This window comes from Micropterus salmoides, unplaced genomic scaffold, assembly GCF_014851395.1.
Source record: "Micropterus salmoides isolate LMB-PRFRI ecotype aquatic unplaced genomic scaffold, ASM1485139v1 Ms_hic_scaffold_4, whole genome shotgun sequence".
NCBI classification, from domain to species: Eukaryota; Metazoa; Chordata; class Actinopteri; order Centrarchiformes; family Centrarchidae; genus Micropterus; species Micropterus salmoides.
In genome coordinates, this window is record NW_024043372.1 from 26,387,777 (window position 1) to 26,403,760 (window position 15,984).

The 15,984-nt window shown below is 40.2% G+C and overlaps 2 protein-coding genes across 2 annotated transcripts in view; one reads left to right on the forward strand and one right to left on the reverse strand.

The window, feature by feature from the left end:
- The first annotated feature begins 1,936 nt into the window (after positions 1-1,936).
- lhfpl5a (LHFPL tetraspan subfamily member 5a) lies at positions 1,937-7,771 on the forward strand. The gene is made up of 3 exons (XM_038696342.1): positions 1,937-2,397; positions 5,872-6,108; positions 7,223-7,771. The coding sequence occupies exons 1-3, from the start codon at positions 1,995-1,997 to the stop codon at positions 7,231-7,233; spliced, it is 651 nt and encodes a 216-aa protein (XP_038552270.1). The 5' UTR covers positions 1,937-1,994; the 3' UTR covers positions 7,234-7,771.
- An 88-nt stretch (positions 7,772-7,859) lies between these two features.
- Positions 7,860-15,984, reverse strand: part of srpk1b (SRSF protein kinase 1b) — a 29,584-nt gene continuing 21,459 nt past the window's right edge. The window contains exons 12-16 of the mRNA XM_038696341.1: positions 15,348-15,442; positions 15,045-15,152; positions 10,093-10,162; positions 9,770-9,862; positions 7,860-9,435 (exon numbers count right to left, since the gene is read on the reverse strand). Of these exons, the coding sequence (XP_038552269.1) occupies positions 9,251-9,435; positions 9,770-9,862; positions 10,093-10,162; positions 15,045-15,152; positions 15,348-15,442 (551 nt within the window). The 3' untranslated portion in view covers positions 7,860-9,250. The remainder of the gene's footprint in view (positions 9,436-9,769; positions 9,863-10,092; positions 10,163-15,044; positions 15,153-15,347; positions 15,443-15,984) is intronic.

Consider the following 15,984-nt stretch of genomic DNA (forward strand, 5'->3'; position numbering starts at 1 on the left):
TATGTATTGTTATAGCTGAAACTACTCATCAGTATAGTAAGGGGTTAATTAACTCCACCTCAACCAGTGGCAACACATGCATCAGTAATAATATGAATCCATTAATATATACAGAATAATGTAACACAAATAAACAAAAAGATAGTATCTAGTAGTATTTTTACTTCTGACACTTAAGGACTTTTTTTAAGTATCATTTTTTATCCAGGACGTGATTAAAACCTAACATACCGCACATAAGTAAAATTTCGGGTATTGGAAGAAGAGTATTTCTTCCAATACTGACACTTGACACTACCACACATAAAAAAAACTCTTGCGGTGTCCTGTGAGAGAGAGGTATAAGGTTTAATCCTGCCAGTTTTCTTCAGTACTGCCTTGGTTAACTAATCGCTTTACACATCTTACTTTCTCTCAAGGACATGTGACCAAAAACATAAGAACATGCTTGAGACAGCTTGGGATTTGTGTGAAGAGTGATTTGGGTCAAAGTGGGAAAAAGTATGTAGTTAAACTGAAGCTCTGTAGCTCCATCTAGTGTTGGACTGTAGCATATGTGAGTGAGTCATTCAGACCCTCACTTGCTCGGGAAGCTTATTCAAAGAAGGCTGCAATGACTGAATCCCCAGTAAATCCCATCTCAAGGAATCTGTGTCAACTTTGGCACAATACATGCCACACTGAGATTATATAGGTGACTGTAATCATTCCTCCTGTTAATACTGTCCATGAAGAGATCCCTTCCTCACACGATCCCAATGTGATGGGGGACAAAATCCACATACCTCGTTTGGTGATAACATGCGTTCTGAACTTGAAGCTGGTCTAAGGCTTCACCAGTCTCACTTGGTCAGATCAAGTAGATACAGTTCAAATTTGCATTTTGGGTTCTGGCCCTCTGACGTGGATCAGCAAGCAAACACTGTCTGTTGAAGCGCAATGAGGGAATTGCATTTTACTTTCGTAGATAACCACATGATTTTTCTTACTCAGACTGGTGAAGCCTGATGTTGGCTTTACATTTCACACTTATTTTTTACACAGAACACGGACCTGTGGATATTGTCCCCCGTGCAATGAGTCACTAGAAAAAAAGGTTTGAACCCAGATGCACAAGCCAGAAACAAGCAGGATAGGTACAAGATCACATTTACTCATGGTCAAAAACAGGCAGACCACCACTACCTTTTAGGCCATCCAAGAGTTGGCTGGAGCTGTGACACGCCATCTCACCAGTACTCCTTTGAGACGGGGTTTCCTTCTGGCAAGTATAGACAAGAAGAAGAATTACAGCAAATAAAAACTCTTTCGATGTACATATGAGTATTGTGTCAAGACAAACTTGACAAAAATGTGAAAAAACATGAAACTTAAAGTTGGTCTGACCCACCATGTGGCAAAGAGTCACTGTGCATCTGCATTATTATGTCTTATCTGAACTGGTATATGGCCAATAATTGATCTAAAAAAAAAGAAAGGCAAAGAAAAAAATCTGACATAAAATAAAGGCAAGTGAATAAACCCTACGCCCTTAAAAGTGAAAGGACAATAGCCTTTCTTGCCATCTGGAAAGGCTTGCACTGTTACTCTATTCTGCGGATCTTTTAACCATTAATCATTCATTATCTGAAGCCCACAGCCTCCCCTAGAGAGGAAACATTCTGCCAGCTGACACAGAGGGAAGAAATAACCATCCACACACACTGGAGAAACCCCTTTCCATTTAAGTTAGTGTATAGAGACTTATGGTCCTGTGGTGATATTTGTAGCGTTGAGTTAACTGAAGAGAAACTTCTTGTTATTGATCCAGCACTGGGTAAAGATGGATGTAAAGAATGTGCACTTAGTCAGAGGACGTTTTTAATCAGGAAACTAAAATCTGTGGCATACTCACTCACAGGTTTACAAGAGAAAGGCAATCCAAGAAGAGTCCCGCCCCCACCACCACTACCTTTTAGGCCATCCAAGAGGTGACAGAGGCCCTCCCTCTCGCCATGCTACCGGCTCAGGAGGCAGCCAAAATCTACCACACCAACTACGTGCGTAACGCCCGGGCCGTAGGCGTGCTGTGGACGGTCTTCACCATCACCTTCGCCGTCATCACCGTGGTGGTGTTCATCCAGCCTTACTGGATCGGGGACAGCGTCAACACGCCGCAGGCCGGGTACTTCGGCCTCTTCCACTACTGCATCGGCAACGCGCTCACCTCGGAGCTCACCTGCAAGGGGAGCGCGTTGGACTTCGGCTCCATCCCATCCGGCGCTTTCAAGACGGCCATGTTCTTCGTGGGGATCTCCATGCTGCTGGTGGTGGGCAGCATCGTCTGCTTCAGCCTCTTCTTCTTCTGCAACGCGGGGAGCGTTTACAAGATCTGCGCCTGGATGCAGCTGGCCTCGAGTGAGCTCCACCAGGGTTTGACTTAAGATTGAAGCTGCTGCACATATGGAAGTTAGGCTACGACAAAAGTCACTTCAAAGAGTTACTGATAGGTTATATGATTCATGTAAAAACGTTCATCTCACATTATAGGCTCGTAATTAGGCTACACTATAGGCTATACGCGTTATAATCAACTTTAGGGTATATATTTTGGATAAGATATTTCATATAGAAAACAGAATGCAGTACAAAAACTGTACAAAAATACACAAACTTATGTTCATAAACAATGATTAAGTATCAACGGAATTTTCATGTCTGCACACCCAGCACATTTACATTACCACACTATTGAGGACCTTCTTATTGGTCGCCATGAATTATTTATTAAGCTCTTTATCATTTAGTCTTGAATGACTTCACAGATACATAAATAAATGAAGAAATATACTGTAAACCTTTACATGCATGGTCTAACTAATAAGTAATCAATGACATGTCAATGTGAAAATACATAGGCCTTGGCAGGAAACCAGGGCTGGATCATGGTCCTGTGAGGCCCCTGGGCACGTGTCTCTTGGAGCACCCACCTCCCCAAATCTAGTCTTTTAATCGCTGTCCTGCCCACAGTTCATGCATCATTTTACACCAAAAACGTACGAAAAAAAAAAAAAGTGCTTTTGAAATCAATAGGTGGTAGATTTGGCTCAGTGAGCTTCCAAATGAATGACAGGCAAATCCTACATTCACGCCCATAATAAATTATCCTCAAGCTTTGTGGATGAAAGCAGAAACTACCAATTTTCCAAATGGCTGTAATCCTCAAATTTTTTTTACTTTATCCACACAAACACAAAAATGCTTTCTGGTGTTCATGGTGAGGTCACTAAACCGATACACCCTATAGTTTAGGCTATTTTGACTCGTCTTTGAAGAAAAGTTTCAGAGGACTTTCTCTATCTGTCTGAATGGGAGGGTTGGTTACCTAGTCGATGTTAATTAACCGAGTTAAGATCAAAGGTCCTCCATTCTGACTGGCAGTCTGAAGTTGAGCTATTTCTTGTATACCTGTCTGTGACTTGTGCACTGAATTTCATGGTTCTGCATATTGACACATAGACACACATTAATACATTGACAGACAGACAGACACACACACACACACACACAACCCTCACAGGAATAAGTTTCAGGGAATATGTTTGGCTGGGTGCTTTCCCCCCTCAACTTTACTGATGAGTCATTATTCCCATTATTGATGAGGTAATATTCAAGCCAGCCATTCAGTTTAGCATCAGCCTTCAAGCTGTTCTTTTATGCAGAATGAGCAGACTTGTTCGTGAATATTGTACCATGTCGCAGCACATTGTAGCGTGTCAACCAGTTACTCAGTGGTGTAGAAGCACTGTACTCTCCGAGAGGCTCTTGTTTTAAGCATGCACTGTATGTACGAAGGGGCCCAGGTGGCAGCTTGGGCCACGAACCGTGCGCTGCCTGAGGCTTGTAGGCCCCCTGGCAGTCCGAGGCCTCAGGGCACTGGCCCCAGTGACCAGGGCTATAATGCAGCATTTCTAACATTAGTGAAATAGGTATTCAGATATTTTAATCAAGTATAAGCAGCAAATACAACACTGTAGAAATACTTTGTTACATGTAAATGTCATGTATTCAAAATGTTACTAAAGTAAAATATTGGGTTAGTTATTCCTTTGCAATGTATCATTTTAAAAAAATACACATTGGTTTTCTGTATAGCTGTTAGTTAAATGTAGTGGAGGATAAAGTAAAATATTTCTCTCTGAAATGTAGTGGATTCAAAGTATAAAGTAGCGTGAAATATAAATACATGTACTTTGTTATTTTCCACCACTGAGACACAACAGTTGACAAAATCTCATCTCGGGACACTTGCTAATTGTAGGCCATTTGGTTATAAAAAGATGAGTGCATTTCGGCCTCATAAAGAGAGAAATGAGTGCAGAAGCAGATTTTGAACAGATGTAGCTGCAAGTGAAAGGATGAGCCTATAATGAAGCAATTAATGAGCTAAACCTGGAGGTGTGCTGTTACACTTTCTCCTCTCCCATTTCACACGCCTCACACCTGTCATTCTGAGTGTGTGTGTGTGTGCGCGCGCTCCAGTAGTTGTAAGGGTGGATATTTCATATCACTGTTAGTGAGGAAAATAAAAACATCTCCCAGCGGTAGCTTTTTAAAGATAAAGTCTCTGTGGGTCGCTATCCTCTAAATTTGGTTTACTTTGGGTTCAGATTGCAGAAGTTTCAGACATTTGTTTTTTGATGATTTTTTTGTAATGTTTTGCAAATGAATCTGTATCTCTCTTCATAGGGCCCCATTTAAGTAAAAAGGGTTGTTGTTAGTGGGGACTGTTCTTGTGAAAGGGTTATTCTAATTCTTTGATTCTTTTTAATTCTTTGATTTAGATTAGGTGTGCGTATGTGCTAATGTTTCACCTACATGCCGAGGTGAGCCAGCACAAGAGAGGTTGTCTTTCTGTAGAGTTAATAATGGATGAAGAGGTTCATCTTTCCAGAGTTGAGACGCTCTGGAGTTGCTAAGCATCTCACCTGCGTGTGTGCGCACATGTGCGTATACCTGAATGAGTGGAGTGTATTTAATTAATTTCTCTTTTTGTTTGTTATTTCATCAATGGAGGTGAAGACGGTGGTTCGTGATATTGCCCATCAACCGCAGCAAGATGTTCTTTTAGCAGTCAACAAGTCTATATAAAACTCAAACACAGACAGTGGGGGAGGAAGTATTCAGATCCTGTACTTCAATAAATGTACCCAAAAGTCCCCAGGGAGATATTACATATTCTATCACTAGATTATTAATACTTATTCATTTATGTGTAAGCAGCATTTTATTGTTAGTTGAGGATTAATCAAACCATTAATCAAATGATTGCTTGGTTTGTAAAAATTCTGTCCATCACAGCGTGATACATTCACAATGTTTTCTTATAATATACAACAACAATAACAACTAGTCCAAAACTCAAAATGATTACAGTTATTACAAGGAAAAGAAGCAAATCCACAGATTTGAGAGGCTGATTGTATTTGTACATGAAAAATTACATAAAATTATTTTGTAAATAGTCACCAATTAATTTTCTCTCGATTGACTAATTGTTTCAGCTCTTGTATATACCGTGGGGTGGTTTAATTTATAACAAAACATCATATTTTATAAGCTCTGTAGTGCAGTAAAAAGTGAAACATTTCCCTTTGAAATGTAGAAAAGTAGAAGTGGCAGGAATATAAAAAACAAAGTACACTACAAGTACCTCAAATGTGCACTTAAGTGTAGTACTTGAGTAAATGTAAATTCCTTTACTGAATACATCCAAATGCAATTCCACAGGTTTCCCACATCAAAAAGTTTGTGTATTCAAATAAATAAGAAATGTTTTCAAAATGAATGACCTGGTTTTAAACCCTCATGCTGTGCCTCCCTCTCTCCCAGGCACATGCATGGTGATTGGCTGTATGATCTATCCTGACGGCTGGGACTCAGACGAGGTGAAGCGCATGTGTGGCCAGCGGACTGACAAATACACCCTGGGCAACTGCACGGTGCGCTGGGCGTACATCCTGGCCATCATCAGCATCATGGACTCGCTCATCCTCTCCATGGTGGCCTTCAGCCTGGGCAGCCGGCAGGACAAGCTGCTGCCCGAGGACTTCCAGGTTGAGGGGAAAGGTACAAGAGTGAAGGGAGGGTTGAAGGGAAGGAGGGAGGGGGACACAGGCTGGATGAGGATATCTAGCTGGAGGAAAGAGATAGCAAATTTTGCAAGAGGAAAGAAAAGGGTGGACTGAAGTGAAGCAGAGGCTGGGCAGCCTTGAGACCTCAAAGTTTGACCCCCTGTTTAAGTATTGAATTGCTGAGGTCTGAATAAACTGAGAACAAAACGATCACTGGCAGCATATGCTCTAGATGGCAAGGTTGTTCGGTCCATCACTTTAGTCCAGACTGAAATATCTCAATAAATACTGGATGTAAATTAAATATTGTACAGTCATGGTTCCTAGAGTATGAATGCTACAGACTTGTGATCCTCTGACATTTCATCTAGCGCTACCATGAGGGTGACATCGGCAAAGATTTGCTACAGATATTTTGATTCCCTACAGGATAAATTCTAATGATTTCAGTGATCCTCTGACTTTTACTCTAGCAACACCAGCAGGTCAATGTGGATGATGTATTTTATTGACTTTACCTTTACTCTAGTGTTTGGAGTGTTTAGTTTAATCCCAGTACCCATTCCCAACAGGAGGCCTTTGTCTGCTCTCCTGCCTGGCCGTTATTGTAAATAAGAATGTGTTGGCTGGGGAAAATAAAGGTATAAAAAAAGTGCCACCATGAGGATTGATTACTGTGAAATATGGAAACTGATGTTCCCCAGAGGATGAACTGTAATACATTTGATCCCCTGACCTTTCATCTAGTGCCTAACTTTTCATTTGTCCAATACTAATGACATTCCCATTAGCCTCAGCTGTACTTTTTTGTGTACTAATTAGCTAAAGTTAGAATGGTAACATTAAATTAAGATGGTAACCATTATACCTGCTACAAATCAACACACTAACATTATCCTTGTGAGCATGTTAGCATGCAGATATTAGCATTTAGCTCCTAGCTGCTTGAATACAGCCTCACAGAGCCGCTAGCATGGATTTAGACTGGTCTTAACATAGAGTGGGTGTATCAGTTAACACCCAGCTGAGCTATTGACATAAAGCTGTCATTGTCTGAACTGAGATTACACCTCCTTCTCTTTTCAGTAATGTTTTTCTCTCAACCACAGATAACGACTAGGCTGGCTGTGGGCAACAGAGGGAAGAGATGGACGAGACTTTATGGGGAGTACTACTGACTGAAAGGATTCTCCAAGGATTCAGGACAATTAGTTAATCTAAAAATAAGTTCATCTTGTCCTTGAAATTGTGACAATAGACTTTGAAAACATGGGAGTAGTCACTATCCAGCCTCCAGCTCAGACCTTGCAGTCTTAGATGAGCTAACTCTGTTTGTATTTTGGACTAAAACAAAGGAATTAACATTCTGTGGACGTTTCTGCAAAAGATTTTGTTACTCAAATACCAATGTAGAGCAGCTCCTTGTTACTTTAACTAGAGTTATCATTAATGCTAAGAAGACTGTGCTAACACCATTAAAAAAGTTAATTTAATCATTAACTTTGAAAACAGGTGTTTCACGTAAATTAAGGAGTACCGAGTGATTTTTCTAATAAAGTCCAAATAAAATATGCTCCAAACAGTCCTCAATGTAAACCCTATGGCCTTGGTTCATGGATCTGTTAGTGTTTAGTATGGAATAAAATCTTCCTATTGAACATCTGATTCTGCTCTGCGTCTTTAGGGACTGAAATCCCTGCATGAAACACTGTATTTGCCTCAAATCACCACCACAATCTAGTGAGATTTTGAAAAATGTTTATTCTTATTACCTTCAGAAAAAAAAAATTAACAATCAAATTAAGAGGGGAGACATGGACAGAGGAGATGAGACTTGGTAGAAAAACAAATGGTTTTGAGGGGATTCAAAGCATTATTACAGCATTTCTTTTTAGTACAATCTATTATTTTCAAATCCAACACCTCCATGTGCAGTGGAAACACAAAGCTTTAATAATCCTACAACCAGATATCACCTGAACATTCTTGGAGGCATTTCCATAAAGTGTAATAAAAAAAAAAAAAAAATTTAAAAAAGGCTTCTGCCTTCAATCTAAACTGCTGACAGTCTCCTCTAGAAACTGCACAGCATTAGCCGCAGAGAGGGAGAGGCTACAGGCCAACTCTTTGGTACTGTACTCCGGACGTGGATCCACACAACTAGATTTTACTGTTAATGTGGGAAATGGAATATGAAGCCTTTTTCTTAACAGGCATGAAGTGATACAAGTATGAGACAGCATAAAGTTGAAGGAATCTGAAAGTTTTTCACATTATACTGTGTCAAGTGCTTTTTTTCCTCCTTTTTACATAAGATAATGCTGAAATTAAATGATAACACTTGAAAAATCTGAGATTAAACAGTTTCCTGAAAAATAGTTTCTGATGAGTCCCACTCCAGAACTGGTGCACAATTTTGAAATGTATGAAAGTTATGCTTTCTAATCATGTAGTTCTGCCTGTATACAAATGTACAAAAGTTTTGTGTAGGATAAAGCCAACAGCACTAAGAACATTACTAGACTCTCATCATGCCTGTTAGCATTATGCAGTTGTTATTTCTGAGCACTTTGCACACATTTGACAGTCAAAATAAAAGCTGGCACAGCTAACGTAATGACCGGCAAACAGACAGATTTGGCTTATTAGTGACCTAAATGATAACAGTACGTGGGCGATCTTTATTTTTCTGTTAACATCCTGCCTTGTTCTGCATTTGTAGACAAAGTGCAACTTCCTTTTAAATCCCAGTCTATTATCTATAGCTAAATATACAGAAAATAATGTGCTGCAGAGAAAGAGCCGGAGTCAGAAAAAAAGAGCGAGGTCGATAAGTCCTATGCAGCCAATAAAAAAAAAAAAACAGCCATAAATATAGGGAGAAGACCTCGAGTTCCTTCCATCACCAGTGTAATCCAAAACAGGGCAAAGACTCAGCCGCATTCCCTCTCTTTATTGAATTCATGAAAGTGTGTGTAGCTAGCCTCTGAGAGCCATGACAGGAGGATGCAGGCACAATGCAGTCACAGGGTCTTGCAGACATGAATGTGTTTGACAGTATGTTTTCAAGCCCAGGAATCTTCGATCTTAATTTATCCTTTCACAATATGAGGGTGGAGGTGTGTGCGGGTGGGCCTCTAGGATGTGAGCCAAGGATGGGAGAGGCACTGGGCTGCGGTGGCTCTCCTTTCAGGCACCAGGTCCAGCATGGGCAGCAGGAAGGTGCTGAAGGTGTGTGCCTCATCTTTGGACCACTCATACTTTTCTACCAACACGTCAAATAAACCCCACGGCTTCAGCTTGGTGATGTGACGCAGGTCGCCTGGGAGAAAATATTACATTTCAATAATTACGGTTCTGAATGTTGACGCATTACATATTATAGTTATTATATAAACATGTAAAATGATGGTTTTATACAAATAATATGTAAAAGTGCTTTTGGTTGAAATAATCCCCTGCACCACCTCTATGAATTGGAATAGCTGCACTTAATTTAATTAGCTTTAGTTTTGTCCTCAGCTGAGCAGGTGGCTGTTCCCTTGAGGTGCACAGTCTGAAATATTCACTTTCGCACCAAATACCGGAGTATATTTTAAGGATGAACAGGATTTAGCTACAGCAGACAGCCAGTGGCGTGGCCAGGGTATGTTTACCTTTCTTTGTGAAAAACTCCTTGGAGTATTTGCCTGCCAAGATCAGCTTCCGAGGAACTTTGCCTAGGAGCTCCATGATCAGCGCTAAGTGATCTACAGGGAAGTGGAGAAATACACAAAGACAGCTGCTGAAGCAACAAAGTAAACAGAACCATTTCAGTAAATGGCTAAAGCATTGGACTCTTTATAAACACAGTATAAAATCTATAACTTCACATGTGAATCTGGCATTCACACTCATTTCACGGGTCTATTGGAATAACCATCTAGTTAAATGTCTTATGTTTTGCGGGACAGATGTTTCTGGGGAAGCAGACACCAACCTTCGTCTCTTGAGTAGTCTTCTCCAGAGTGGGGTTCAAACAGATAATCTCCAGTGGCAAGCTCAAAAGCCTGAGGAAAAAAACCCCACAAACATATGAACTCAATAAATGAATGGGTTTAATCAAATACAAGTCCATCAGTGAGCCATGTGAGTTTGTAGCAATTGTTTCCCAATGCTTCATCTATTTAAGGGTTCAGGTTCAGCAACCTTCACTAATAGCTCATCTTACATTATGTGTGTATACACACATTTTAACTACTACTAGTGTTGCTGTAGACCAATGTTTCGATGATCATGTTCACAGATTTTCTGTATCTCATGCATATTGATGCACTGATTGATTGTATTTTTCCTGGCCAATATCCGATTTTTTAAAGGTGTGACCCGCCGATTCTAATTTTCTTTCTTTCTAAGAACTATAATTAACAGCATACTCAAACATCTTTGTAACTTTTCTTTAATGGAAAATCCTTTTTCTTTCTTTCTTTCTTTATTAGGATCCCCTTTAGCACCAGTATAAGGATTGGCTTTTCTCCCTGTCCATTCAACTGTATGTTCATAATAAAACATTGACTATTAAATAACTTTTACATTTCCTCCAGACATGAAGCAGGTCACAGGATCTTCTCTCACTCAAACACATCTCAATATATAAAGTGCTCCAGGTTAGGCTACTGTTCAGAGCTTTTCTATACAAATCCAACTTAAAATAAATTGCAGCATTAAGTACATTATGTAAGTCATGTGGTGTTTACCAGAGAATGATAGTGTAACTCTGTTGGAGAGGGGCGACATTTGTATATTTTATTTGAAAATATTTAAGAGAATACATGACTATTTCTAGTAGGTTATTTCTTATCTCACCATTTAATTCTACTTAATTATTTTAATATTTACTCACAAACTACAGGAATGACCCCTTCACACCTGTCTGCTCTGTTGACTTTATTCTAGGGGTACAACAAATAATCAACATAGTCGGCGATTATTAAATTCGGCAACGGTTTTAATAACCTAAAACCTCCAAAGTGTGGGAGCATTTCAAACACATTTCAGCACTGCAAAAAGTTTGTTAACTGCAGCATCTGCAAAGCGGAGTTTTCCTGGAAACAGTGTGTGGATGATGAAGACTCGTCTCGGTAAGCTCGTTAGCGAGCTAGCTTCACATTAAAGCCGTGTTACTATTACTTTACGTTATGAGCTGTAACGTTTTCTATACAGTTTCCCTTAGTCAGTATGATTGATTGATTGTTAATGGTGCTGAGTATAGCACGTAACTATGATACACGATAACGACCCTGTTCCGTGGCAGACGTGCCCTGACTTTACAATCATAAACGATGCATCGCTCATGGCAACACCGGACAATTTCATACTTTCAAAAGAAGAGAGAACAGTTCTCCTGTCTATGTGTGAGGCGGCGGGGCAGGCCGCCCAAAACTCCCTTAAAAAAAGTCACAGAATTTTGTGAGTTGTTGAGTTAGGGGAAAATATATAAACGTTGTGAAACGCTGTCTACTACAAAATCGTTATTATTGGTCCTCCTGTAAATTCGTAAGTGTAATGCATGACGTTATTCCTTTCTCTGTAGTGTCAGTTTGTCCCGGTGTGTTGCAGTACTGGCGTGTAAACTGCTCCGTCACTAAACCGCAGGGGTGTTTTCAGGATCTTGAAACATTGGGGGCTTAGCCCAGCCCATAAAATTTCATATCTTCACATAATAATTTACACCCCCACCCCAAAGTTAAGTCTGTAAAGCAGTAAAGCAACAGTAAACATCCTCTACTTATACGGCACAACAAAACTCTACACTAATTATAATAATATAAAAAAAACTGCAACAGTATGAACAGGGGGGTCTGGGCGTACTCCCCCATAAAATTGTGAGTGTTAAACACATAATTTCCTACATTCTGGTGTTTTTCTGCACCAATTTATTGTGGAAATTATTATTGTATTGTTATGACCTTATATTTTCATCTTAAATGTGCAAATGTACTACTGCCTGCCTTGGCCAGAACACTCTTGGAAAAAGACTTATTATTTTTTTTCTAATAGTGGTATAATAAAACAAAACAGAATATAATGCAGAGCAGCTCTCAGGCATTCTGGGTTGCTTTCAGATATGTTTCGCCTGTAGATCAATATCATCGCTGCTGAATCAACACACATGCAGCCGCGACTGATTGAGGTAACCTCCTTAAATGTGCATGTGGCACCTTTTTACCTCATCAATAATAAATTAAATCATTTTAATTCAGTTATAAACTCCTGGACTTTAATGGCTCCTGTGTTTCAGCAGGTTTTCTGCTCATGTTCAAAGTTCTGCACATTCAGAATCTAACTACGTTCTCTGATATTTCCAGAATAAAGGATATTCTGAGAGGTCAAACAGGATAAATAATCATAAACTTTGCAATCAATCCGCGGTCCACCTGCGTGCCGCATGGTGTGGAAGGGATCTATGCCACTACTATCCATGCTAATGTGGGGATTTAATTCTTGCATGTTTTGTTGTGCAGGATCACAGCCCCTATGTGTACACATGAGGAAAGGTCAAGACTAGGCAACTTGATGAGGTTTTTTTTAAGTAGCCCAAAATATTCCTGCAAATGCAGTGAAGAAGCTGGTTATCTGTAATTTAGCCATTTCTACATTTATTTTCCTTTTTAAATCTCCATGAAGGTGTTTATGAGATCACTTTAAAATATCACTTTTGCTGCCCAGCCAACTTTTGTTACCTGTGCCTTTTATTATGGAGATGTAACCAACCAAACCACTTGTTTTGCAGTAGTACAGGCTGCCAATACAATCTGATTATTCCTGAAGCATCTAAATAATCTTCACAAGTATCATGTAACAGTAACATGAGAGCAGCTCGTTGTTGAAGCAGGTAAACCTGCGTACAGAGGAAGCTGTGCGTCATGCGTAAAGCCCAACAGAACTATTCTCTCTCTCTCTCTGAAAAATAAAATAACATCTGGTAGCTGCTGAGTGAAAGATTAGTTTCATCGGTGACATTATGGGCTCACCGTCGGACATCGCTATAAAACAGATAGTAACCGATGTGTATTAAAGAAAAGAAACAGGCTTATGTCCAAAGCGATGACCTGTTCAACAACAGGACACTTAATATATCTCAATCAATGCAGTGATCGTCTGACATAGATCTTACAGTGTGTAGTCTTCATTTGCTCTGCAGAGACTAAAGACGCTTTTTGATGCGCCGTTAATGGAAAGTGTTTTACTTGCTGGCTTGTGAAAGAGCGACGCAGGCTGCTTTCCAACAGGGTCACCAGTGCCATGGTGTGCACTCACTAGAGTTCAGTTGTATTAGTAGAACAATAAAGCCTTAAACTGAGAAGGTGTTTGCCTGATTTTCTAAATGTTTGCATCTGCCCAGCTCTGTGACAAGCGCCCGACCAGCGCTTTACTGCGTAACTGCACACACAGCCTGGATCACAGCTCATTTCATTTAATGAAGCAAAATGCAGATTACAGACTGGTTAAGTTATAAAAGGTATGAATGGAAAATGTAGCGAAATTAAGAGTACGCCTACATTAGATGTACCCACCACTGCTGCAGACATCATCACTGCTGCCTGCAGCTAGAAGCAACAGCAGCACAAACCGACCTCAACCAACTTTTTTTCCCTCCCTCAACATTTCTATTGGTTACATTTTGTCTGCAACTGATGTGGAGTGTGTGAGTGATTGACTGGTCACTTAGTAAACCGCCTCCTATATGAGCCAGCTCCGAAATCACCTGAGTCAGGAAGGTAATGCAAAAAAAATCTTTACATTAGGAAAGAGGGGTGACAAAACATAGATTATGAAATGAAATATGTATAATGCCTCCTCTGCCTATCAGGTGATTAACCTCACCACAAATCCACACAAGTTAATTTCAGCACCTCAGATAAAGTGCAGCTCACAGCTTCAGGTGGAGCAGAGAGGACAGACACAATGCTCCGCTAATATGCAGGAGAATAAATAATAACAATAATCTCTCTCTCTCTCTTTCGCTCATTCCCGCACACGTAAGTTAGTTAAGCGAGTAAAGTTAAATTTTCGGCCTTTTGTTTTTTGATTTTTAAAAACCCTTCCGAGATCCAGGGCTTTTCAAAAAACCAGGGCTAACGACGCCGCTGCTAAACAGCATATCAGCTGCTCAGATCAGGACTTGATTTCAGTGAAACTTTCTTTTGCTATAGCAGAAACGTTAATTAAAAGATGTATTTTTGAAAGTAGTTTTTATTTTATTTTCGTGACTGTTAACTAGCACATGCCTAAAACAACCTCAAGTTTAATTTAAAAGCTGATAGCTACATAAGACTTCGAAGCTGATCACTGTAGCTTTATCTGGTCAGTGCTTTAGATGATCCCTGTGTCCTTAACGTAATACAATATAACATCTCTTTCTGTTTCTCTGCAAAACTATAACTGGGGATCCACAGTGTGTGGGGAAGCTTACAGCTTTCGGTGAAGAACTTCCACACAGACGACATGTTGTAACAAGCGTGTGTGGCTGTGACAATAGTCAGTTACTGTCTGCACCGCTGTGCGCCAGACGACACACCATGCAGCACAGAATGTGTATATTTGACGCTGATTGACCCCAGCCACTGGTCATGGCCGATTAAGCTCAAGACTGTCTGATTCCGGTCACAGCCCATCAATCGGTGCATCTTTAATATTGACATGATACACATTTCTGCCAACTGGTAAAAAAAAAATAAAAAAATAAAAAAATAAAAAATCAGCAATGAGTCAATAAAAGAAGAGAAGTAGTAGTCTGGAAGCTGATGTGAACAGTACATCTTCCAAAACATTTAACAAAGACTTTCCAAAACTTTTTTCGGGTAGGATATGACAACAACATTTTTGTCTTCCCAGTCGGTGTCAATGACATAGTGCCCTACGGTTACACTGTGTGTGTGTTTGTTTTACCATGCAGGCTGTACTCCATATGTCAGCTGGTGTACTGTAGCCGGCTCCAGTCAGCACCTCGGGAGAACGATACTGCCGCGTCTGGATGTCGTCTGTGAAGTGTTTGTGCTGCAAGAATGAGAGAAATCCTGAATGCTGAGGCACAAAGTAATAAATAAGCTGGTATTTACAAAGGGCTGCTACTTGAATTAAGCCAGATTTAAAGTTCAGATTTAAAGCACAGTGGACCAACCTTTCAAAAACATCTCAATAACAGTCCTTGACTGAAAAATAAAAAGGGCTCATGTATATATCTGTACTCACCACCCAGCAGGCGTTGCCCAAGTCAGCGATCTTAACCTGCAGCTTGTCAGCATTTACAGGGTCCAGGGGATTTACTAACATACTGCCTGATGCTCCTGTTAAAGAGAGGAGAGGAAAGGGAGAGGGGGCAGAAGAGGGTGATGTAGAAATGCAGGGGGAAGAAAATATTTAGACACATTGGAGACAACCAAGGAAACCTAAACTGGCAGAATGCTCATAACCGCACGGGTTCATCCCGACAACTGGGAATAAAACTCCCAGGATCACATTAAACATGACAACCCTTTACATCCCAACTCCTGGGTTTGCATTTCGTGGATGACATTTCAGGGTCTCCTCTGGGTACTTGGTTAGCGGAGGTTGTTAATGATGTGCCAGGATAATCCATTTGCATTAGTCTTTACTAGCACCTTTGATCTGATGCAGTCTGCTCACCTTCTAGCTCTTACTGACAACAGTACAATGCTTGCTCATGCTTACTGTGCCACTTCACTCTCAGTCATACTGACGGTTCCTTTTCTCATTGTAATGCGTGTTGCGTTAATGTACATATTAAAGAAAAGTGTGATATCAGATTATTGAGCGAATGTAAAAATATACTGTATATGACACCACCCTTAACACTGCAGCTGTCCTG